We start from the raw sequence: 26,983 nt of genomic DNA, 5'->3' as shown, positions 1-26,983 counted from the left end.
ACAAGAATGTTTTGAGTTCTCTCACGAACATTTACGTTTCCACAAGAATGTTTTGAGTTCTCTCACGAACATTTACGTTTCCACAAGAATGTTTTGAGTTCTCTCACGAACATTTACGTTTCCACAAGAATGTTTTGAGTTCTCTCACGAACATTTACGTTTCCACAAGAATGTTTTGAGTTCTCTCACGAACATTTACGTTTCCACAAGAATGTTTTGAGTTCTCTCACGAACATTTACGTTTCCACAAGAATGTTTTGAGTTCTCTCACGAACATTTACGTTTCCACAAGAATGTTTTGAGTTCTCTCACGAACATTTACGTTTCCACAAGAATGTTTTGAGTTCTCTCACGAACATTTACGTTTCCACAAGAATGTTTTGAGTTCTCTCACGAACATTTACGTTTCCACAAGAATGTTTTGAGTTCTCTCACGAACATTTACGTTTCCACAAGAATGTTTTGAGTTCTCTCACGAACATTTACGTTTCCACAAGAATGTTTTGAGTTCTCTCACGAACATTTACGTTTCCACAAGAATGTTTTGAGTTCTCTCACGAACATTTACGTTTCCACAAGAATGTTTTGAGTTCTCTCACGAACATTTACGTTTCCACAAGAATGTTTTGAGTTCTCTCACGAACATTTACGTTTCCACAAGAATGTTTTGAGTTCTCTCACGAACATTTACGTTTCCACAAGAATGTTTTGAGTTCTCTCACGAACATTTACGTTTCCACAAGAATGTTTTGAGTTCTCTCACGAACATTTACGTTTCCACAAGAATGTTTTGAGTTCTCTCACGAACATTTACGTTTCCACAAGAATGTTTTGAGTTCTCTCACGAACATTTACGTTTCCACAAGAATGTTTTGAGTTCTCTCACGAACATTTACGTTTCCACAAGAATGTTTTGAGTTCTCTCACGAACATTTACGTTTCCACAAGAATGTTTTGAGTTCTCTCACGAACATTTACGTTTCCACAAGAATGTTTTGAGTTCTCTCACGAACATTTACGTTTCCACAAGAATGTTTTGAGTTCTCTCACGAACATTTACGTTTCCACAAGAATGTTTTGAGTTCTCTCACGAACATTTACGTTTCCACAAGAATGTTTTGAGTTCTCTCACGAACATTTACGTTTCCACAAGAATATTTTGTTTTCTCTCGCAAACTTTTATGTTTCCCTAGAATATTTTGCATGCTCTTACAAACATTTGTGTTTCTCTAGTGTTCTACTGCAAACATTTGTCTTCCCAATGAAAATATTTTGAATTCTCTCACAAACATTTGCACTCATCAAGAATATTTTGCTTCTTACACTTATGAAGGATGTGTTAATATTAAGACATTGTTAGTGTTGTGCTAGTTAACACATTATGTGCTGATTCTGTGTGAACTAAATGAAAGGAACATTTTTGGTTGGATGCAAAAATCTTTGAAATGTGTTTTCCTCCCCTTCACAGACATTTTCCACCAATACAACCCTTTTGGGGTTCAATTTGATCCAACATCTGTCAACGTAGAGTATCAGCCACTGCACATCCGTAGACATACAGTACATAACTGTTATCTGATTGGCTAACCTCACACACCTTCTGACTTTACAAGGTTTGATAGAACACTTCTGAGGCATCCAAATTAATCACTAGATTTGCAATTTTTCCATTTTTTTAAACACAAGATTATAAATTTAGTTTGAGGCACTTAGTGGTTGTTTTTTCGCAGACAATTGCTTTACTGTGCATATGCTATGTATGTGTAATTTCAACATCAATCTATTATTGTGATTTCAACATTTATTTCAGACAAACCCACCCCTGGTACATTTTCACAAAGCAAACTGTTACTTGTACCTATTGGTCTGTCTTAGTGGTTCAGGTTAGAAAAAGCTGCATTGTGGACCAGAATTAAGCTAACAATCAGTCTGGCTTTATTTTAGTTCATGGAAACCTATCCGTTAATGGACGGTAATTCCGGTTTCTGCGTGTGACGTTTGGCATAGACCCTATTCTCCGAACACGCTTATCCTCTGCAAGGTTGCGCGAGGGCTGGAGCCTATCCTTGCAAATGGAAAACTAGTTTAAAAAATGACAGTAGAGTACCTGGAAACCACAGAAATGTCACTCTTTCGCATTACTTTCATGCCATATACTCTTAAAAATAAAGGTGCTTAAAAGGTTCCTCACAGTGATGCCATAGAAGAACAATGTTTGGCTCCACAAAGAACCATTTAGTCTAAGGTTCTTTGAAGAACCATCTCTTTCTTGCCTTTTTATAATCTGAAGACACTTTATTTGCCACAAAGAACCCTTTGTAAAGGTTCTTTATGGAACCATTTTGACAAAAAATGTTCTCGTATGGCATCGTGAAGCACCTTTATTTTTAAACCATAAGCCTGTTTATGCTGATTTCGGATCTCAAGAACCGACATTAAAATCACTACACGATCACAGAACAGCCTTTCGTTTCTTGCAGAAACTTCAGCGAAAAAGCCCATATTAGAAGACGATGAGCCTGTGGGCATGCAGCAGGACACACTTCAGTGGAGCAAATTCATCACTGCACCCCTCTCTCCTTGTTTTAATTACACACAACAAACAGCATAGATGTTTCCTAATAAGATGGAGTCAGAGTGGGTCTCATTACCAGTTATGGAGAAAAAAACTGAGATGAGAACTCGGGAGAGCTTTCACAAGCAAAAGAGAACATTGTGTTCAGAGGAAGTGCTTCAGAGTATGACAAACATCAAGTACAGAGAACATAAGGTATATTTGAAACAAGTATGTTGCCATGATAGACATTGTGTTTGGTAGATCTGTTCATGTAGTCCATGTATGCTTTATTAAAGCAATAATTCCCATGAAGTCATGGTTTCCAGTGATTTTATAACAGCTGAGGGGTGTTGTTAAGCACGATGCGAAGCAGACGTATAAAATCACTGTAAACCAAGGCTTCACGGGTCTTATTGTTTTAATAAAATGGTTATTCCACATACGTAGCAAGGTTCCATAAAATAAAACACAGCGAATAATATTTAATGATATTAATAAAAATTATTATTGCTACAGCAAACAATTTGGTTCCTCAGGAAGGCAACAACAAAACAGTTGCCAAGCAACACAGATGTAGCAACATACAGTGGCACAGTGATGCTTATGTAATGTGCTGCATCCCAATTCGCCTACTATGCCCTTAAAGTATGTACTTTTTTTGTTATGGAAAAGTATATACTGTACATTTTAGCGCATAGCCAAACAGTATGCACTTACTAACACACAAGGTTATTTTAGCTTACTAAAATTAAAACTTTGAAAACGTCTCTGTTCGTTGAAATCAAATCAAATATTGACCTAAAAATGATTGGAAAAACTTAACTAAAGGAAAATTTGAAATGTTGCCTCAAAAATAAACTGAAATAAGTTTAGAGCACTAAAATTATAATAACAAACAAAAACTAAAATAAAACTGAAATAGAAATTAGTCAATATTATATAGCAACATACAAAATAAATAAATAAATTATAAAATGACAAAAGCATATACCAAAATTGCTAAAACTTTAACTAAAATGAACATAAAAACTAAAGATCTAAAAATAAATGCTAATTTAATAAAAATATTAATAAAACTAAAATCAAATTTGGGTCGCAGCTCATTCCGTTTTTTTTACAATGGCTCAACCAATCAGAATCAAGGACCAGAATTAACCATTTTATAATACAGGTTAGATTTCTGTTTTTCTATTTCTGCATTGTTTGTATTTTAGAATAAAAAGCAATTTCCCTCATATGCTGTAGTTTGGCTTTTTTGCCAAATAATTTTGTTTAAAAAAAACTGATGTTATACTCCTGATATTTTTGTAATTTACTTTTTTGTCGATTGGCAATAACAGAGTTTCTAAATACTTTTCAGCAGATATGTTGCTTTATTGTTTTTCCAACAAATGTCACATTTCAACACATTTCCGTGTCTACTTAAAGTCCTGTGAACCAGGAGTTGCGTTCGTTTTTACTTTCGTATTTTGACGCATTTCCGAGTGAAATTAAATTTCGAATGAGAAAAATAGTGGGCATGGCTTATGTCTTTCTCTGCGATTGGATGTATAAAAACAGCCGTTGCATTTTGAAATGGAACTGGCAGCAGACAGTTGAAGGGGTGGAGTTAACGGATGCTCCGCCCAAGCCGTCTAACATATGTCATTTAAGATGGATAGTCACTACAGGACCGAAGTGCATTTTCAGATTTTAACTGATTATGAGAGCACACGATTTTTAAAAAGAGAATGACCCACATTGATAAACTATTTACAATAAACACTGCAATATTTCATGAAAATTTTCATTTTTTAATGCTTTCACTGGACTCATTTTGTCTGACTTGTTGTCCCTTTTATTTACAACACAATGAACACAAAATGATGTACATAAAACAAAAATGTGTTATTAATTATTATTAAGAATATTCATGTATTTTTGAAATGTTTAAAAAAAATACTGAAATAAACTGCAAATTTACAAGTTTGGTGGAAAAAAACATGAAAAACAGTTCAAATGTAATTTTAATGTACAAAAAAAATTACGGTATTGTTCTGGCACCCCAGCTTCAGGTACTGACTTTTTGTCAGTGCACAGTATTAGTAGCCTAGTATGCAGTGCGCAATGTTCGTGGATTAAATGCAGTGTCAAAGCTTTGCTTCTCGGTAGAAAAGAACTCAACATGATCCTCAAAGTTTCATTTCTGTGGCACATTCCTTGATAAACTCGACATGACCAAGTGTGTGGAACATCAGAGTTATTCTTTTGTTTATCTTAGCTGAGCTTCAATTGGTTTGCATTTCACAGCATACCCACTTAAACATGATTGAGTATTCTTCTCGTCAAAGTCAAGTCTGCTAGTGTTGTGCTGCAGGTGCTCATCAATTACTTCAATAACACAGCGCTGGAAACAAGAAGCTTCGAGGAGATGTGTTATACTTATGTTAGTGTATTTTATTTACTTTTCTACACTGAAAAAAGTGAAACTTTGGACAACTTAAAAAAATACTTCAACTTGGTACATGCAATTTTATTAGTTTTTGAAAAGAAAAGATGCTTTAAAGTAAAGTTTTTGTGATGTTTATCAAGCTTTGATAAAGATGAGAAGTGACACTAAATAATGTGTAAGTTGATCTTTTATGACTGATTCGAATGTCCTGGTTCACAAAAGCAAAGATACTGTGTTAAAATAAACAGCATGCTGGGAGTCATGAATGAGTTTTGTACTGTGATGTTACCCAGAATGCATTGCAGCATGAAGTTTTCTTTTGGTGATTGTCACCATTGTTGAGATTCATACACTGATTCTATTTGAGTCAGCAATTTAACCATTTTTTCAGTGTTTTCTATTAGTTCATATTTAGTACCACTGTTTATATCTCACACTGTAGGATTACACAATATTCACACATTAATAACACACTCCTGAGCAATTATTTAAATACCAACACAATGTCACCAATCACTTGATCCCAATGATCTTAGTTTTTATTGCCTCAACTAATGTATTTTAACACACTGTCACAACAGACAATGAAAACGTATCATTAAAATATAAGAGTCAAGAGCCCAACTAAAGCAAACACTGATCACAATAATGGTGGTTTGTTGAAATGTCAAGCCATAAATATAATTTGAGAAAAACTAATAAAATTGCTTTTTGATTTTTTTAAGTTGGTCCAAAGTTTCACTTTTATCCGTGTAATTTGAAACATTAATTTGTGACGTTTTAGACCACTGTTATGTTTGTGGGAGTGTTTTAAAATGGAATCTCACAGTGCAGGTCAGAGAAGTGAGGTAGGCCTACCTGTGATGCAGTCGAACGGCGCAACACTGTCCTCTGCTGGAAGAAAACCGCATGCACGTTATATTAAACCAACTGGAAGATCTTATTTTGATATTATCATCTAGCATTAATGTGAGATTTGAGGGAAAATGTTTGAATTATCTCTCAGAAATGATGCGTCTTATAAAACAAGACCATGTCCACGTGTGAGAGGGCAATAATACTGGATATGGATATGAGGAGAATATTTTAGGGAATTACATCTGCAGGGACTTTTATGAACCAACATTTTCAACAAATTTTGGAGTGTAGCTGTAGATCAAATTGATGTTATTGTTTTATAATATCCAACTGATATTTTAACTGGTTGATTTTTTTAATTGAGTGGGGACGAGCTGTTTATTGGTGAATGAATCTCATTTGTCTATGTCACATTTGAACCAGAAAGAAAAAGATGATATTAAGATGACAAAGCCTAGTATAGTCTATTATATAGTTTTAACTACTTTTTTACAATAGGAATCTTTGTGATTTATTGTTTTCTACATTAAATCAGCAGACATCTAACTGCTATGAAATTTCTTAATTAAAAAAAAAATGCTAAAAAGGCTTGATTTTCTTTATGGACATTATGCAACATACAGAATTCGATTACAAGTAAAAGGGTAGATGAGTTCTTCATTTCACAGCTATGGTCTCATTAACGAGTCAGAAGACAGAAACACAGAGGCGTTGCATTGTATGGAGTTTGTTCATGTTTATTGCCGATTAGAAGTTGAATATATATTTCTATATACAGTTGCATACATTGTAAAACTCAAACATCCCGTATTGATTAATGAGATGAACGAATGTCTCCAGACTCGTGAATAATGGAGCTCAATGTCACTGCTGATTGTCACCCCAAAAAGAATGCTGTGGAATCGCACTTCTACACCTAATTTCAAGAGCTAAAACTGCGATTTAAACAAGAATTAACACATCGTCACGTTACAACTCCATAGTGTTGGCGAATGTTCTTGCTTTTTTAAATATAGATAAAATTCATTCACCACATGGGTTATAAAGAAAAACAAAAATCAATCATTCCAATAGAAAACCAAATAGGTGGATGTAACCGAATCCAAAAAATCGGAAATCTTTTGTGATTATTTAAACAAACAATAGCAGCAAGTGAAATCTATCACACCTGTAAAACAATATGAATCAAAGATGCAGATTCTGTAAAAGTGCCTTTCATTTCTGAATCAGTACGTTTTACAGTACTAGTAAAGATGTATGATTTGCATTGACGTGCAATAAAAACTCTATACCTTTCTAAGCAAATGCTTTGCAATGTGCCAGATCCCCAGCAATAGTATCATGACCACTGTCACAGTTGCTGTCATTTATTCAATCAGGAAGGACGTCTATCCAGAAGTGAATCGTGTGTTGAGATGCACATGACTGACGAGACGTCCCCCTCAACGGTCTACACCACCAACACGAGCTGTTATCTGCGAAGCACAGACACGGCACGGCCTCTTCCAAAACCGCAAGCCAGCTGCTGCCTCACCATACGGCGCAGGTTAAAATGACCACAAAGCCCGTGTCTCCATTAACACTCCAGACTCAACCGTACAGTAAGAAATGAATGAGGGATGTGTCATGACTGCATTCATTGCCCACACGACAGACACAGCAAACCTCCGCTGAACGGCGTAACTCCAGTTTCCCTTTTAATCAAGTTTGGTGAAGGGTGAAGTACGTTCACATCCCCGAACCTTGAGCACCTCGACTGTCTCGTTTAAGGCAATCCTCCGTCACGCCCTGCGAAGCCAGTTCAGAGAGCACATTGTCCAGGTAGTTGGGATCCGGATAGCCGTGGCCGGAGACGTTGGACATCATCTCCGTCTTGTGGTGGATCTCGTTCCATATCACGGTGTCCGGTTCCCCCGTGGTGCTGGAGATGCCCACGGTGAAGATGAGGCGGCGCGTCCACGCCACTTTCAGCAGCTCCAGCACCTGGAGACAGTTACCATGGAGATGATTTCAAGCAAACACAGATTGATATACAGGCGCGAGCCAAGATCGACAAAAACACACATCGAATTCCGAGCATGACCAGGGTCGTGATCCAACATATACTGCATTTCTGCCGTTATTGCACTGCAGTATGAGACATTTTGTGGTGTTAAAATCCATGCTGAACGCTCGAGGGTCTGGCAGCTTAAGGAGGTATAGCGTAGCCAGAAATGTTACGTGGTGATAAAAGAACACACTTATTATGTAGATTAGTTTCAAAGCGTAAATGTGAAGCTTGATATTTTTCTTCAAGGGTTAAAATAATAAACAAGAGTTTACTGAATTAATGCGAGTTGTAAAGCTGTCGAAACTGTTCCTTTGTCCTTCTGTTGTAATTGCCCCTCTGTAACCGCGCCTGTTGATATCGATATTACACATTATGTCACAAGCGCTGCCGATAAAGTTGACCTTACACTGAACCGGAAACATTCATTTTTTGGTTCAAATAAATACAAGGTTAGAATGCTGTGACGCAAGTGAAGATCGTCTAAGAATGACTAGTTATCATACGCTATTTCATAACGATACACGCAAGAACCAATGAGATTTAAAGTTAGAATTCAATGATATTGTGTGGTTTTTTTTCTTTCAATTTTGCTAAATAAGCTTAAAACATTAATATTGTTGTTTGGCTTCAGAAGATTAACCCACAGGAGTCGTAGACACAGTGACAGATATTTTAATATAAAACTATGAACATAACTTGCTTTCTTCAGTTAAACACTTCTGGGATGGCATGAGGGCGAGTCAATTTGAAGAGAATTTTCTTTTTTTAAGACCAAACCCACGTGATTTTCTTTCCTCCGTTCACGAATCTGACTGATCTGCTTCTCGACTGGCTAATAATCTGCTCGCAGCAGTTAACAGCTCACTGGAGGGGAAGATTATCACCGAATTCCTCACACAAAAACCTATAACACTTAAGAACTCGATGGAATACAGCACACAAGTCATATTGACAACTTTTATGATACCAATATGGAGCTTTTACGTTTTATTTCACGCTTGAACGCTTTAGTCTCTATTCATTGTAATTGCACTGAAATGTTCAAATGTTCATGTCTCCTTTTGTGTCCTGTAGAAGAAATACAGTCATACAGGTTGGTAACAATGTGAGAGTTGGTAAATGACGACAACATAGCTGTTTTAGGGTGAGCTATTCCTGTAAACTGTGAAAGTGGCCAGCGAATCAATAGTGTGACAAATGAACGCTGCATGAATCTGTTCCATATTTATACCTTTCTGCCTTTGTCGTTGTCGGGAAGGAAACAGAATCGAGGGAATCCTCTGCATGTGTATGGCTGTCCTGGGTTTGGATGCTCAGGACCCTGCAAAAAACCAGACTGCATTATTCTCCGAACTGACGGAGACAATGACAATACAATTTCACACAAAGAAATGAGTCAGTAATGCCTCATAAGACACTGCTTTGATTTACAGCCCCCAGCACGCGTCAAACTGATGCCAGACTGCTAAATGAATGCGTCTGCTTGTTCATTTCTTAAAAAATCCCTCTTAAAAAAGGGATAACATACAGTACATATCAAACAGTACAGCATTGCTTTAAGTCAGACCTGTAGTCCGGGTGGGATATTGTAGATGATTTGTATAGTGCTGCAGTCCGGGTGTCCAGGCAAAGACTGAGGTATACTGTAGATTTCCATCTTGCCCTTCGGTTGGGTCCCGGTCTTCTCACCGTAGATTGTCTTGCACGAGGGGCACTGCAAACTTCCGTCCTACAGTGTGACAACACGCAACAAGATGACTAAAATTGTAAATCTTGAACGAGTAAATGGAGAAGTGTACTGAAGTTCTAAATATGTCAGATGGCTTTAAAAGATCTGGACTACTTGTGGAGCTTTTGTGTTTTATTAAAAACAGGGGTCCCCGACCTTTTTAAATCCAAAACAGGTTTAATCTCAAAACACAGCATTTTTCAATGGAAAACGATTACTTTAAGTAGAAAGAAAAAAACATTTTCAACGTACGAGTAAAATATTGAATAAATACAAGAAAGTTGGGGATCAAAATATTAGCCCCCTTGGTAAATACGAGCAAAGAATGCTGTGAAAATAAATGGTTTTTGCCCTGTTGGAAATGAGAATTTTTATGGTTTTAACTATTTCCTTAAAGCTACTTTCTATTTTGTGTAACCCGACTACACAGAACTATTCTTTGGTGTTATTCATTGTGATGAAAGATTAGGGAGATTTTGGTTTTGTGTTACTTACAATTTATTTATTTTAATCATGACTGGTCAACCTAGTCACCTTGGTGTGCTAAGAAAATGTAAATATCAATGGGAATATACTTGAGAGATATTTTACTCGTAAGAATTTCTGGGGGGCTAATAATTGTGGCCAGAGTGTATTATAGAAAATTTTCATAATGTGATATTCCCCCACTTTCAGTTGTTTTACTTCAATGAAACATTGGATTTGGGGGATTTTTTTAAATAAAAGATCAAAAGGAGAAACAACGCAGGTTTATTTTTACAGCATTCTTTGCTTATATTTACCAAGGGGGCTGATATTTCTTTTCATTACTTAGTCCATGTCATCTTAATATGATCAGCATCTACAATGCACCGTGCTCAAAGTACCCTAACGTACAAAACATCCATATACAATTACAAGAAAAGTGTTATTTGACTAGATTCCAAAACTTTTTCAAGTGTTACTGAGGAATGACGCACCTTGGTACCGTTGTTGTACATGGCCAGCATGCAGAGCATGTGAAAGGTGTGAGCACACTTCATAAACTTTCCCACGGTGTTGGGCTGAAGAGACGGAGAACACTCGACAGGGATCTCATAACCAGACGGACAAGACAAGCGTTCCATACAAATAATACAGTCCTGAAAATCACAAAGCCGCACGTCACACATCCCGAAAGACGACAATCCAAAGCGTACCCACACAACCACAGAGGACGCTTATGAAAAACATGTCCGGGTCACATTTCAACCAACAATCTGAATATATTGTGCATGAAGAATAAGCTACTTAAGTTTTCTTTGCATTAATGCATCTGACGGTTACACTCATAAAACAGAAGATCGCATTTCTTTCGATTGACGTGGGGGTGAAATGTGACACGCAAGTATCGATGGAGTCTGTACACATACCTCATCCGGGACATGAGGCACATTCTCCATATATTTCTTAATGACTTCTTCTGGTTTCTGAGACGGAGCTGAAGACACACACAAAACACACCGTCCCCGCATAAACTTGTGTGTAAAAAAATTAAGATTCAGACAAATTGTGCAATTCAGATTAACTTGCATTTACAATATTCATACTCTTAGATTAACATTTACAATAAGCATTCACTATTTTTGCAATACAAAATAATATATATAGAAGAAAATTAAAATTGTGCAAATTTAATAAGGCAAAATCAACTGTACAATATTTGGTGCAGTTAATTTACATAAAACTGTAGAAGTGTGTTTACTACCCAGCAAAGGTTTCTACGGTATATTTTGTTGTCGTGGTTTCCAGATGACCTGATAAATTATGGAAATGTTCCTTTTCTAGGAAGCTGCTGGGCATGCTTTGTCATCCTCCTCCCGCTGTATTTCCAGGGATCCACAATCAAGTATCTAATGTAATAAATCTTCAGATGTCCTAGTCTGATTTAACGAGTGCGTTTACATGCCTGATCCTTATTATACTTAATAAGCTGACGGCATATGAGGTCATGTGTGATCGCTTTAAAGGTTTTCTGTCATCACGAAGTGATTATAAACGGTTACATTGGCACACCTACATATCTGCTTGAGTCCTTACCAGAATTTACTTTGCATATAAATGCCATAACAGTCTCTGATAGTATATTTAATGCATCTGTTTACATTTTGATGCCATGAGGTCATCCAGATGTTTTATTTCTGCATTACAGCGATTTTATGAGAGTTGGGGTGGTAATGAGACAGGATCAGGGTTGCCAATTCCACGGTTTTCCCGCAGAATTCCTTGTTTTTATTCTGCGAGTTAAAAACGAAAGGATTTTGTTCATCTGCGGTCATTTTTAAAGTTAGGATGGAGTTATTTATAAAAGCTTCAATACAGTGATTTTGAAAAATAAATTGTGTATAATGCGTAACATGGTCTGCAGAATTTGTTTTTTAGGTGTAACAGTGGCATTTTGAGTGTCGGAATTAGGAATGGGCTAGTTGGGCTAGTTAGGGGCTAATTTTGATTGCCGTTCTATTGTAAATCGAGGTAAGATGAGACAGTTTTGACTGTTTCTGTACTTGCTCAAAAAAGGTTATGGATTGCTGGATGGTTAAGTTTTTATTAGGGCTGTCAAACGATTAATCGCGATTAATCGCATCCAGAATAAAGGTTTGTGTTTACATAATATATATCTGTGTACAGTGCATATTAATTTTGTATTTATAAAGACAAAACATACACATACTTGTCTATAAATTTTAAATGTATTAATTTATATTTACCAATAATTGAAATTGTAAATAAAAGTTTATTAATAGTTATATTTTATATTTTTCTTAAATATATGCATTTATGTATATGTGTTTATAAATACAAAATTAATATGCACAGAACACCAGCATATATTATGTAAACACAAACCTTTATTCTGGGTGCGATTAATCACGATTAATCGTTTGACAGCCCTAGTTTTTATTATTATTAGGTGATGCTCATCTGGGTTTTATTGTACATATAAACACACTCACTTAGTGTTAGTGTTTTTAAAGCTGTCGGACAAAACTGCTTGAATACAGAAATGTGTTTAGAATGCTTTTAGTAGGCTGATATTAAGCAGTAGAGTAAGATTGCTTGTGAGTGTCAGTCTGAACCTAAGATCTGCTTTCACCAGTAAAGTGAACATTTAAAAACAATGACAAACAAAACGGGTAATGGAGGGTTAGAAAAACAAAAACAACCCCCCATGGCAGGTGAGCAGGCAGGTGTCAAGCTATAGACCTACATCATCATCTGTGCATTCATTCAGTGACCAGGAAGATGAGAGGTGAACATGATGACACAAACAGAAACGTGATGACTGAAGCAAGCCATGGACAGCAGCACATTCAAACCACTTTCCAAACAAAGTCAAATGAAATAGCAAAGCAACAAAAAAGCGACCAGCAGTAACGGTTGCAGGCCAGCAGAGGGCGTAGGTTTGCGGTGCTTAACTACCTGTCCTGGACTGCCTCTTTGCCCTCTTAACGGAGCTGGGCTGAGCTTTGGTGGGATTGCTGGAGCCACGCTGGGAGAAGGGGGCTGTCATGAAGCGAACTCCCAGTCCTGCGGCTGACATCAAAATGGAAGCCATGCCTGGAACGGCCGTGTGGAGACATGCGGGAGGGGGGGGGTGGAGGAAAGGGAGAGAAATGAGCCAAGAGTGGAGAGGCCAACCACACGTGAAGCATGCTCTGATGAGGTCAAGAGAAGTTAAGGGTCCTACTCACTTCTGCATCAGCTGCAGAGGAAACAGTGTCATTGACAAAACACATCAGTCTATTGCTGTTAACTCTGTTTACCTGCGGCTGACACCTGTCTCAGGTGATCCGATCGCGAGTGCGCAGCGCTACATATAAATGTAAATGGGACGAAATAATATGAGAACGCACGAAATGCATTTGGAGACAGTCGGAGATGCGTGTCTATCCGCATTAAGTCTGGTTCACTTTGCATCTTATTCTGGCCAAGAACAACCCACTTATACCTGAAGAGACGGTCTGACTAACATGAAAAACAACCAATCAAAATATGTCAGGCTTAAACATTGTAAACATGAAATCCGCCATTTTTGTGTGCAATATCCATCAGACAATAAATTAACGGATTAAGGGAGCCTCGTAGTTGTGTCGTCTGAAACTGTGAACTGGTCAGACAGCATTGAAAGATTCACGGGTATTTTTCAGAAAATCACAAAGCCAACATAGCAATGCGTGTAAGGCGAATGAATGTGTGTTTCATTGGATTGGATCACTAGTGCTGCTAAATCGATTAATCGATTAATCACGATTAATCGGTTCAAAAAAAGATTGCGTTTACGTGTGAGGCGTGAATATTTCTATGTATAAATGCACACACACACGTGAATATATACTGTAACATATATATATATTTAAATATAGTTTACATTATGTAGCCTATAAATATAAAGAACTCATATGTATGTTATATAGGGTTGGGCCGATAGACGATGACATCGTCCATCGCCGATGGCTGACAGCCATCACAATGTTGGGCTGGCATCGTGGTTCCCCTGCATGACGTAATTTTCGTCATCAGGAGGTTCCTGCGGTCGAGTATGATTTGGAAGCTGCGAAACGCGTGTGCGCACGAGATTGAACAGACGTATAAAGTGAAAGCAAACAGTGAATCGTAGTAACTCGCTCACGTTGTGTTTGTGTATATTTGTCAATGACGACCTGAACTGTGCGCGTCCGCGATGGCAGCGGGAAACATCAGTGAAGCGTGATCCGCGCAGTTGACAAATCACACACAGTCTACACTGGTGGGCTCAAGATCTACTCGTCTTTCCACGTGAAATAACAACTGGAAGAAATTCAAAATGTGCAGGTCGTACATGTGCAAATACTTGTTGAAAAGTACGCTGTCTTGAAAACTGGTCGCAAAATGCGATTTGGTGGCAGTCTGGAGCCCTGATATAATTGTTTTTAATGTTTTGGCAGATGGCCATCCAGCAAACTGATATAACCCTGCCCTCTCGCCCCGCCCCCCGATGTCATCATCCATCACAATGTTTCACTGTAGGCATCGTCCGATGCCAATTTGGTAGACATCGCCCAACCCTAATTGTACTGTTTGGCTGTTTACAGCTAGGGTTGGGCCGATAGACGATGTCGTCGTCCATCGCGACGTTTCACTGTAGACATCGCCCAACCCTAATGTTATATATACACACATAAATATACACAATTTATTTTGAAATCTATTAATCCCGATTAATCGATTTGACACACTGGCATTTCAGTACAAAACTTTGGTAAATCAACATTAACATTCAGTAAATGAAGTTATGAAATTAAGACCCTCATCTGATATCGTGGTGGGTAGGGCTGTCAAAAAAATATTCGTGACTAATCGTATGCAAAAATAAGTTTTTGTTCACATAATATATGTGTGTACTGTGTATAATAATAATGTATACATACAGTATATAAATACACACGCATACATGCATAACTTTAAGGGAAAATTTATTTTTATATATGAATACTTATATTTATATATTATATAAATTATATAAATATAATTATGTACATACACATATAAATGAAGAGTTTGGTTCCAAAATGAGATAACTACGTTTTAAAAAAAAATCAAAAATCATATTGTGCATTCCAGTTAATATCAATCAAACTGCAGTTGGTGAACTATTTTAAAATCTGAGGGTGCAAAGAAATCAATGAAGTCCTTAGCATATTACTCACAAAAATAAAGTTTTGATGTATTTACTGTAGGAAATTAACAAAATATCTTCATGGAACATGATCTTTACTTAGTATCCTAATGTTTTTTGGCATAAAAGAAAAATCGATCATTTTAACCCTTACAATGTATTTTTTGCAATTGCTAAAAATGTTCCTGTGCTACTTAAGACTGGTGGTCCAGGGTCACATACACTCACCTAAAGGATTATTAGGAACACCATACTAATACGGTGTTTGACCCCCTTTCGCCTTCAGAACTGCCTTAATTCTACGTGGCATTGATTCAACAAGGTGCTGAAAGCATTCTTTAGAAATGTTGGCCCATATTGATAGGATAGCATCTTGCAGTTGATGGAGATTTGTGGGATGCACATCCAGGGCACGAAGCTCCCGTTCCACCACATCCCAAAGATGTTCTATCGGGTTGAGATCTGGTGACTGTGGGGGCCATTCTAGTACAGTGAACTCATTGTCATGTTCAAGAAACCAATTTGAAATGATTCGAGCTTTGTGACATGGTGCATTATCCTGCTGGAAGTAGCCATTAGAGGATGGGTACATGGTGGTCATAAAGGGATGGACATGGTCAGAAACAATGCTCAGGTAGGCCGTGGCATTTAAACGATGCCCAATTGGCACTAAGGGGCCTAAAGTGTGGGCTGGTGGTGGTGGTGTAATGGTGTGGGGGATGTTTTCTTGGNATTGTCTTCCTTAGAATTCACTAATTTTATCACAAGAACAGGCAACAACAAAGGAAACTTTATGATTCATGTGTATGATTTCTGTGCTAAAGTTTCAAGTATATACATATAAACTATAAACTGATTTAAACCAATAAACTGTTTTAATTATTTTGGTGTTATTGGGACACCAACAATGACCTTCACACTAAACTGAAAAAGGCAGTTGGTGCTAATTTGTTATTTTTCATGACAAAAACCTGCAAAATTTATTAAAACACACTGCAAAAAATGATTGACAAAATACACAAATACAGCAGCTTAACTAATTATTATTATTATTAATAATATTATTATTGTTGTTATAATTACACTTACTGTACCATGCACACACACACTGATGGTGACAAGAACTTTGTTTCACATTTGAGGGAGGGCTGCTTAGATCTATCAGCATACACAACATATAAAATGGATAGTTATTAGATGAGGAGTCTGACATCAAACTTATCAAGTTATTGTTTAAGGCGGGACACTTAATGTACTGTTCAATTTTGAGATGTTGGTCTATTTTGTTTTCATGTCTATTCTTGCTCTAATGAAAAGGAAATATTCAAAATACACATTAAGGTGTTTGTTTTAAGCCTTCTATACCCTCGTCTGTTTGTTTGTAGATTTCTTCTAAATTAACCCAAAACAAGCTGCATATATATCTGAATATTTAAACATAACATTTCAAGGGAAAATACTCTTGATGTAAGTCATATTAACTAATAACTGGTGATATGCTTTAGTTTTTTTATCCTATTCATCTGCATTCATCCGCTTTCTTTTCTTTGCTTCCTCTGACAAAACCCTCTTTGGTTTTTTTGGCTGGCTCTGCCATGGTGATGTTTTGGTTCGTTTCGTCTTACTGTTAGCTCTGCTGTTCGCTAACTTCTCCCAGGCTAAGAGTAAAACGTGACGTATGCCGTAAAGCAGGGGGTTGTACCGGACCGAACACCAAAGTTACAAGTGCAATTTCAGCCGATAGGAGGCTGCTCAGGTAGCAACGGCAGTAAAATTCATCCAGTTAAAAGTTGACCTACCACCAAAAGTTTGACAAAAATACAGAATACTACAAAAAATATTTTATGAAGTGCAATATTTGTAATTTTGTATGTAACCAAATACCAACATATAAACAGTTTGCTTTACAATGCTGCATTCAAGAAAGATGTGATCTCTGTGATGACCGATGTAAAGCTGAAATAACAGCGATACAATCACTGCAGATTGACAGTAAGTAAGTGACAAAAATGTCCTCTATGATGTCTGTCTGCCAGGAGAAGCTTAAGAAGGATCTTATAACCACTGAAATACCTGCCAGTGGCAGCAGGAAGTACAAACCCGATTCCAAAAAAGTTGGGACACTGTACAAATTGTGAATAAAAACAGAATGCAATGATGTGGAAGTTTCAAATTTCAATATTTTATTCAGAATACAACATAGATGACATATCAAATGTTTAAACTGAGAGAATGTATCATTTTAAGGGAAAAATAAGTTGATTTTAAATTTCATGGCATCAACACATCTCAAAAAAGTTGGGACAAGGCCATGTTTACCACTGTGTGGCATCCCCTCTTCTTTTTATAACAGTCTGCAAACGTCTGGGGACTGAGGAGACAAGTTGCTCAAGTTTAGGAATAGGAATGTTGTCTAATTCTTGTCTAATACAGGCTTCTAGTTGCTCGACTGTCTTAGGTCTTCTTTGTCGCATCTTCCTCTTTATGATGCGCCAAATGTTTTCTATGGGTGAAAGATCTGGACTGCAGGCTGGCCATTTCAGTACCCGGATCCTTCTTCTACGCAGCCTTGATGTTGTAATTGATGCAGTATGTGGTCTGGCATTGTCATGTTGGAAAATGCAAGGTCTTCCCTGAAAGAGACGACGTCTGGATGGGAGCATATGTTGTTCTAGAACTTGGATATACCTTTCAGCATTGATGGTGCCTTTCCAGATGTGTAAGCTGCCCATGCCACACGCACTCATGCAACCCCATACCATCAGAGATGCAGGCTTCTGAACTGAGCGCTGATAACAACTTGGGTTGTCCTTGTCCTCTTTAGTCCGGATGACATGGCGTCCCAGTTTTCCAAAAAGAACTTCAAATTTTGATTCGTCTGACCACAGAACAGTTTTCCACTTTGCCACAGTCCATTTTAAATGAGCCTTGGCCCAGAGAAAACGCCTGCGCTTCTGGATCATGTTTAGATATGGCTTCTTTTTTGACCTATAGAGTTTTAGCCGGCAACGGCGAATGGCACGGTGGATTGTGTTCACCGACAGTGTTTTCTGGAAGTATTCCTGAGCCCATGTTGTGATTTCCATTACAGTAGCATTCCTGTATGTGATGCAGTGCCGTCTAAGGGCCCGAAGATCACGGGCATCCAGTATGGTTTTCCGGCCTTGACCCTTACGCACAGAGATTGTTCCAGATTCTCTGAATCTTTGGATGATATTATGCACTGTAGATGATGATAACTTCAAACTCTTTGCAATTTTTCTCTGAGAAACTCCTTTCTGATATTGCTCCATTTTTCGCCGCAGCATTGGGGGAATTGGTGATCCTCTGCCCATCTTGACTTCTGAGAGACACTGCCACTCTGAGAGGCTCTTTTTATACCCAATCATGTTGCCAATTGACCTAATAAGTTGCAAATTGGTCCTCCAGCTGTTCCTTATATGTACATTTAACTTTTCCGGCCTCTTATTGCTACCTGTCCCAACTTTTTTGGAATGTGTAGCTCTCATGAAATCCAAAATGAGCCAATATTTGGCATGACATTTCAAAATGTCTCACTTTCAACATTTGATATGTTATCTATATTCTATTGTGAATAAAATATAAGTTTATGAGATTCGTAAATTATTGCATTCCTTTTTTATTCACAATTTGTACAGTGTCCCAACTTTTTTGGAATCGGGTTTGTAGAATAAACATGCTTCAAGTTGAATAAGTACATTCAGCCCTTCGTGGGGTTAAAGTTACAGCATCTGATTGGTCAAACATATCTCTGACCTCATTTTGGACCATCATTTAAATTATTTCTTTGCTCGAATATAAAAAAGACAATAACTCTTCAAAAAATATATACCCGATGGTTTTTGTTAATCTTTTTATTAAGATGCACAGCATTTTCCAAGGTGCATACAAAAACAACTCAGATTGCTTAAGTCATTATTTAATGTCATTAAACTAGGTCAGAATTACCTAAAATCCTTTTGTCTCTCGTGAATTGTCTTTGTTTCAGTTACTGGGCTTCTTCTTATAAATGATGCTGTAGGTGTTTGTGTGGGTCCCATCTGATTGTTTGAGGAGCTGCACAATAAAGAGATGAGGGTATGGATCTTAAAGGAATAGTTCACCTTCAAAATGAAAGTTCTGTCATCATTTACTCACCCTGTTGTCATTTTAAATCTCTGTGATTTTCTTTCTTCAGCAAAACCAAAAGAAGATATTTAGTAAAATGTTTGTAACCAATAACTGTTGGTCCCCATTGACTTCTATTGTATGGACACAAAACTCATGCAAGTCAATGGTGACATTTTTCAAAATATCTGCACAAGAAAGAAAGTCATACACTCACCTAAAGGATTATTAGGAACACCATACTAATACGGTGTTTGACCCCCTTTCGCCTTCAGAACTGCCTTAATTCTACGTGGCATTGATTCAACAAGGTGCTGAAAGCATTCTTTAGAAATGTTGGCCCATATTGATAGGATAGCATCTTGCAGTTGATGGAGATTTGTGGGATGCACATCCAGGGCACGAAGCTCCCGTTCCACCACATCCCAAAGATGTTCTATCGGGTTGAGATCTGGTGACTGTGGGGGCCATTCTAGTACAGTGAACTCATTGTCATGTTCAAGAAACCAATTTGAAATGATTCGAGCTTTGTGACATGGTGCATTATCCTGCTGGAAGTAGCCATTAGAGGATGGGTACATGGTGGTCATAAAGGGATGGACATGGTCAGAAACAATGCTCAGGTAGGCCGTGGCATTTAAACGATGCCCAATTGGCACTAAGGGGCCTAAAGTGTGCCAAGAAAACATCCCCCACACCATTACACCACCACCACCAGCCTGCACAGTGGTAACAAGGCATGATGGATCCATGTTCTCATTCTGTTTACGCCAAATTCTGACTCTACCATTTGAATGTCTCAACAGAAATCGAGACTCATCAGACCAGGCAACATTTTTCCAGTCTTCAACTGTCCAATTTTGGTGAGCTCGTGCAAATTGTAGCCTCTTTTTCCTATTTGTAGTGGAGATGAGTGGTACCCGGTGGGGTCTTCTGCTGTTGTAGCCCATCTGCCTCAAGGTTGTGCGTGTTGTGGCTTCACAAATGCTTTGCTGCATACCTCGGTTGTAACGAGTGGTTATTTCAGTCAAAGTTGCTCTTCTATCAGCTTGAATCAGTCGGCCCATTCTCCTCTGACCTCTAGCATCAACAAGGCATTTTCGCCCACAGGACTGCCGCATACTGGATGTTTTTCCCTTTTCACACCATTCTTTGTAAACCCTAGAAATGGTTGTGCGTGAAAATCCCAGTAACTGAGCAGATTGTGAAATACTCAGACCGGCCCGTCTGGCACCAACAACCATGCCACGCTCAAAATTGCTTAAATCACCTTTCTTTCCCATTCTGACATTCAGTTTGGAGTTCAGGAGATTGTCTTGACCAGGACCACACCCCTAAATGCATTGAAGCAACTGCCATGTGATTGGTTGATTAGATAATTGCATTAATGAGAAATTGAACAGGTGTTCCTAATAATCCTTTAGGTGAGTGTATATTATGCAAAAAAAGATTTATTTTGCATTCGATTAGTCGCGAATAATCGTTTGACACCCCTAGTGGTGGGTGACGCAAAAGACCAATCAGAGTAAAGTACTCAGTGATATAATGTTGCTTTTGAACACTCGGTTTTCCAGTTTGAGTACAATTTCCGCTGTGAATCTTACAGTTGCGTCATCTTTTCATACCTTACTTTCCTCAAAACCCAAAAGCTTCCCACCTAATGAAAACAACATTATAAATGTCACTTTTTCCCGGATCCGTCTGTCTGTTCCCCAACTGTCTCGCTTGTCTCACCACTCCAGCTGTCAGCTACTAGAACAACACATATCCAACGTCCCCCAGACACAGACCATTAACTCGAAACTTGTTGAAAGGCGAGTTCTTCCAACACACGCCGACTCAAAACCAACAAAATGATGACTCAATAAAACCGCTGGTGTCGTAAACCGATGTGTGACAAGCAGCCGACGCGGGAGAACAAAAACCCTGCTCCTTTGTTACTCGGGGAAATCTGCTTGTGGTTCATACTGACACTCCCAAGAAACGGTTCAGCAGCTTCTGCACTATCGAACACCTTTCTAAAAGAAGCAATAGGTCTAGATAGACGGAGAGTTTTTCTCTTGAGTGTATGGGTGACGGGTGAGTGCTGTACCTGCCAGGGCAGCGCTCACGCTGCTGGATCCGTTCAGCTGCAGAGGAACGGTAGGAACACTGCGAAAACAGAAACACAGACACTTAACGCGCACAAACGCTGGTTTGAGAACAGCGTTCGACGCTGACCTGCAGGGCCATGATGAGCGTCATTTTCATGTGAAGTTGTCTCGTGTTTTTCTGTTGTACTGAATACAGGGCGAATATGATATGAAGCTGAGAAAACGGAAAGCAAGGTGCTTTCCTGAGGAAAATCCCCAGCCTTTGTCAAGCTGACCTGGTGTAACTGATGCTACGTCCTGTGCTATGAGTTTTAAACTGAGATGCAACTAACTGGTGCATACAAATTTTAGGGAAGTACTGAAATTTCAGCCAGTTAGTCAACAACACACAACAAGTCTTTCAGCAAAACAACAGAACAAATGTTTTAAAGGGATAGTTCATCCAAAAAATGAAAAATCTGGCATCATTTACTCACCCTCAGGTTGTTTCAAACCTGTATACATGTCTTTGTTTTGATAAACACAAAGAAAGATATTTGGAAGAATGTTAGCAATTTTCAGTTCTGGGACATCATCCACTACCATAATAGGAAAAAAAGATTGTATTTTTTTGCTCTGTTGAACGCATAATGAGATATTTTGAAGAATTTAGGAAAACAAAGAGTTCCAGGGCACCTTCGACTACCATTTAATTCTTCCCACTATGGCAGTCAATGATGTCCCAGAACTGAAAATTACTCACATTCTTCCAAATAGCTTTCTTTGTGTTTATCGGAACAAAGTAATTTATACAGGTATGAAATGACACGAGGGTGAGTAAATGATGACATAATTTCATTTTTGGATGAACTATCCCTTTAAGTTCACCCAAAATGAAAACTATTATCTGAAATCTTTCATCTTAAATGTTTTCTTTTCCCTTTTCAAATTTTCTATACTTGGTTCTACTTTCACTGGCCAAAAAGAATTTGTTCACCCAAAAATAAAAATAAAAATAACTCATCCTCATGCCATCCCACATGTATATGATTCCCTTTCCTAAACTGAACAATATTTTTCAGGAAATATTTTTATGTTAATAAATAAGACCCAATTAATCAAGCAACAATTAATAAAACAACTTGAATAATTTTGAGTGAACGATGTTCAAATTCTTCTGAAAAAAAACGTTATCAAATAAGTGATAACTGATTCACATTCTTCCAAATATCTTTCTCTGTGTTCAACAGAACAACATACAAGTTTGGAACAATCTAAGGGTAATAAGTAAATGATGACAGATTTTTTCATTTCTGGGTGAACTATCCCTTTAATCAATTAAACCTTATCGTGTTACCAAATACTCAATAATAACTCTTGTGTTGTTTCCGTTGCTTAGGAGGCGTGTTTAATTGTTTTAGACCCGTGACCTGAATTTTGGTTTCGATTTCAGCCAAGACGCATTATTTAGGAGCAATCTCAGTTGTGTGTGTGCTGACGCTTAAGATGAAGGGTCTAAAAAAGGCATTTCCCGGTTCCCTCTTTCTATCAGAGAAGAACAATAGAACCCCAGGTTCTTCCCCTTCCACACTTTTATCCACATGTGCTAAACCAGGACTCTACTACTAAAGCCATATATGAATGACTGAGAAAAGACACAATGACAGGAAGGAGAATCTGTAATAAAACCTTGGGACCTTTGCAGTCATTCAAATTTCAGAGGGTTAAACGTCGTCTTTCCTGATCATGACAAAGAGCCGGTTGTGTATTTTTAAACCGCTCTCTGCGGGACGATTTCCTCTCTTGTGCAAAATCATTGAATCTATTGCATTTTACCTCATAAAAGTAGCTTGAAGTAGATGGCAGAACCGTCGTTTTGACTAGATCCCACAATCTCACCTTAAGCCATTTGTATGATGTCCAAAACCCTGTGGGGGTCCTGGAGCGTGTACCATAGATGTCGAGGCGTGCCACGGAGCGTTCCATACCAGATTCCCCACTGAGAGAGGTCTCCTAGGGTAGGGCGAATAGACTGAAGAGGGGCTGCTTCCAGGAAGTCTTCCGTGTTGGGTCTGTATGTTGGGCCGGTTGATCTGGCCGGCAGAGAAGGAGTGCCGCGATCGGCTCGTCATGGGTCCAGCAGCGCTGCTATTGCTCACGCACTGGTGACAGGTACAGGCCGGGCCCGAATGAATAACCGACCCTGAAGCGAGAGGGTACGGCACGCTGCCCTGCCGCCTGACGCGCCGTCTGTAACTGGACGTCTTGTTGACCTGCTCTAGAGCGGTGAGGTCCACGATGTAGTTGTAGCCGTGCGAGCTCAGGTCAGCTGTTCCCTGACCCGCCTGGTAGCTGTGCTCCAGTAAAATGGATGTTCGTATCTCGTACGCCGTCCATCCTCCTTCATCATTGGCCCATTCCCAGAGAACACCACTGCCCAGTGCTGAGGACTGTGGGAAGAGGCTTCGGCGGACGGAGCGCATCTTTCCTATATAAAATAACAAATGTTGAGTGATTTGGAAAAGATCAGGTGTAAAAGAACATTTACGCAGTGTTGCAACCATAACAACTGCCGTCTCTTGGTAAACAAATGTGTCTCGTTCACTGAATATCCTGCACATCCTGTCGGAATCTGATAGCTTATTTCCTGATATTTTCATCCCCTCTTTCCTGTTCTTTTCCACAGAGACAGTAGGTGTTGAAAGTCATTCAAACATCACCAATAACAAGTCTAATCTCCACCTAACAGACCAAACATATAGAGTGCTTGTGTGCCACAGCAGCAATGCCAAGCTTTACCCAGCGGGTTAGATGACCCGTTGAAAACCTGTTATCAGGGACAAAACACAACTACTACACATTTATACCAAATAAATCATTGATTTTAACCCAAATAAATAGTATGCCTCTTGAATCCTGTAGACTAAGCAGATTTTCTTTTGCTTCAAGATCAATAAACAAATGTTGCTTCTGCATAGGGCTGTCACGATTATTAAATAATCGTCTCATCGCGATTGTTTGACCTCATCGCGATGGTTTCAGATCATCGCAATTATCGCACATCTCTATAGAAGACACTAGGGGGAGCTGTAGTGCATCTGCATATTGCATATTTTATCGCATGTATTGTAACTAAAGCATGGTAATACTTGTAAAATGTACTACCACAACACAATCACTTAAAAAAAAACTAAAGCATTTACCATAAAAATAACCTGCAGTACAATTTAATATTATTTCAGTCTGACAACCAGTCTACCAAAATCTCATTAGCATAGAAGTAAACTTTTATTGTAGTCTTGCAAGTGAGAAAAAAACAGACTAGATGCTTTTCTATGACTGATAGCATTTTAATGGTGGCTTCAATTCACTCCTGATTAATTTACAAGTATTTGGCGGTTGTATTATTGACAGGTAAAAGCCTAAACCTTAAGTATGATGACCCAATTTTGTATGTATTTCCAAGAAAAAGAACATAGTCTTTATATTCAGAACAATATGGTCGTTTCAAAGCTGAATAAAAAATGTATGAGAATTAAAAGTCAAAGCTCTAAAACAGACAATTAATCGTCATAATCGCAATGATTTATTAGACAATTAATCGTCAGCCAAATTTCATAATCATGACAGCCCTACTTCTGCACACTCTCTTACAAAAGATTTTCACTTCTTATACACCTGTCAAAAATGTGAATAAAATAAGCAAAATAAGAATAAAAATTGCAATTACACTACAGTATAATACAATTACAATTACTTGAAGATTATCGCTACAGTGTAATACAATTACTATAGTATTCAGTAGTAACTAACAAACGGATAAGCTGCAGTAAATACTGTAGTATACTACAATATTTACCAAGGTTAGGTTAAAAAAAAAGATAGAATCTAGGAATTTTTCCACAATTAACTATAGTATACTATAGTATTTCTGTGGGGAAAATGTGTATGTGGTACTTATGTTTTAGGTATGAGGTGTTTTACAATTTACTGCAAAAAAAATAATTTTACTGAATTTTCTCGTGTAATGTAAAAAGAACTGTAATTTTATGGAATTTTACAGGGTTTTTTTTACAGATTTTTCATGTATTTTATTAAATACGGTTACAAAAAACTTAAAATTACTGAAAAAAGTGTTATTTTATGGTTTATTTCCATTTTTCACTTTTTTTTTTTCAATTTAAAGTTACACAATTTGAGCCCATGGAATATCAACCAAGGTTCTACTATGGTACAAGTACAGTATCCACGTTTCTGATAGTTTGACTATTATTTGTATTACCATAGTTTTCCTACAAATAGCATGGTTGAACTATGGTTACTTCAGTGAGACCATGCACACTCACATGCAAAAATACTGCGGTATACTGCATATTAAAATATATTATCATAACTGACTACAGGATTTTGTTAACAAGATTTTCACTCCCTCGTGTCAAGAATGAGAAAATAAAAAGAATTGTAATTACTACACTACAATAAAATTACTACAGTTTTTTTATTATGTGGGGAACTTTCGTGTGTGTTTTGGGGGTTTAACCTATCAGGTCTACGGTAAGTATATCAATGTTGCATTTGATAAATCTGATGCCACTCACCCGTGTCCTGTCTGAACTGCTGGAGGTTGGGGATGTCTATGATGTACGCGGCCAGGCTGGGGTCTGCCTGTCCCAGAGAGATGCTGCTGCTGGCTGTAGATGCTCCTCTCTGCTGCTGATGCTGGAGACAACGCTCGATATAGCAGCTCACCTGTCCGGTGTAGGGCCTCCATAAACCCAGATCATCCAGCCATTCCCAAACCGCAACCATGGGCTGAGCCTGTCCCGGTACTCCTGATGTGGAAGATGACGGTGTTGATGCTGTGAACGACGGTCCGTTTCTCGATCCGTTCGAGAAACTAGAGCCTGTGGCCATATTTATCTGTCAGAACAGTCTCAAAGTGTGATTATTTGGCCCAGCTAACACGCAGCAGCGCTTCAGTTTACGTTGATTTACACTCTGCTAACCGGTCGTATCCTTGATTAAATCGAGTTGTATGCCCAAATCCGCCTTCTACTTAGTACGGCACGTTTATTTAGCCGCAGATATGAACGTAAATACACTGACGTCGTATCATGTAGGAAGCGCAGCTTCAGCTTAGCCGCTTAGTCTCGCTCTTCTCTTCGCCATTCAGTGGCTCAACTCAACGGCGACCGGGCTCATCAACCGATACTTTAATCATTTGTTACTACAGAATTAAAAGTAGCAGTCACAAACAGTCAGGTTGTGAATAAAAACATACTGATCGACGTGCTTTTATAGGTACGCACTTGTTTACGCCATGGTTACTTCTTCGCCTGCGGTTTGTGAGTGTGATTGCGAGTGCGTCGCTGGCGGATTCCCATAGATACACACTGAACACGGTGTGAAGCCAGACACGAAAATGACTAATGTATTTATTTTAAATTAAACTTTCAACGTGTAAATTAACTAAATTAGGAT

The 26,983-nt window shown here is 38.2% G+C and overlaps 1 protein-coding gene across 2 annotated transcripts; it reads right to left on the bottom strand.

Annotated features, from left to right (window-relative positions):
- Nucleotides 1-6,563: 6,563 nt before the first annotated feature.
- dtx2 (deltex 2, E3 ubiquitin ligase) lies at nt 6,564-26,879 on the bottom strand. 2 transcript variants are annotated; one of them, XM_057355376.1, is made up of 9 exons: nt 26,101-26,879; nt 23,402-23,990; nt 21,523-21,581; nt 13,067-13,204; nt 11,017-11,084; nt 10,585-10,746; nt 9,464-9,625; nt 9,128-9,217; nt 6,564-7,829 (listed from the first exon to the last, which is right to left on the bottom strand). In XM_057355376.1, exons 1-9 carry the CDS (start codon nt 26,414-26,416, stop codon nt 7,575-7,577), a joined length of 1,839 nt encoding a protein of 612 aa, XP_057211359.1. In that variant the 5' UTR covers nt 26,417-26,879; the 3' UTR covers nt 6,564-7,574. The 2 variants fall into 2 exon arrangements, with proteins under 2 accessions (XP_057211359.1, XP_057211368.1); XM_057355385.1 differs by lacking the exon at nt 13,067-13,204 and having other exon boundaries at nt 26,101-26,878.
- Between the last annotated feature and the right edge of the window lie 104 nt (nt 26,880-26,983).

Source organism: Triplophysa rosa, linkage group LG2 (genome assembly GCF_024868665.1).
Source record: "Triplophysa rosa linkage group LG2, Trosa_1v2, whole genome shotgun sequence".
NCBI lineage: Eukaryota > Metazoa > Chordata > Actinopteri > Cypriniformes > Nemacheilidae > Triplophysa > Triplophysa rosa.
Note: the sequence above shows the minus strand (reverse complement) of the source record. Positions and strands in the feature narration are given on the sequence as shown.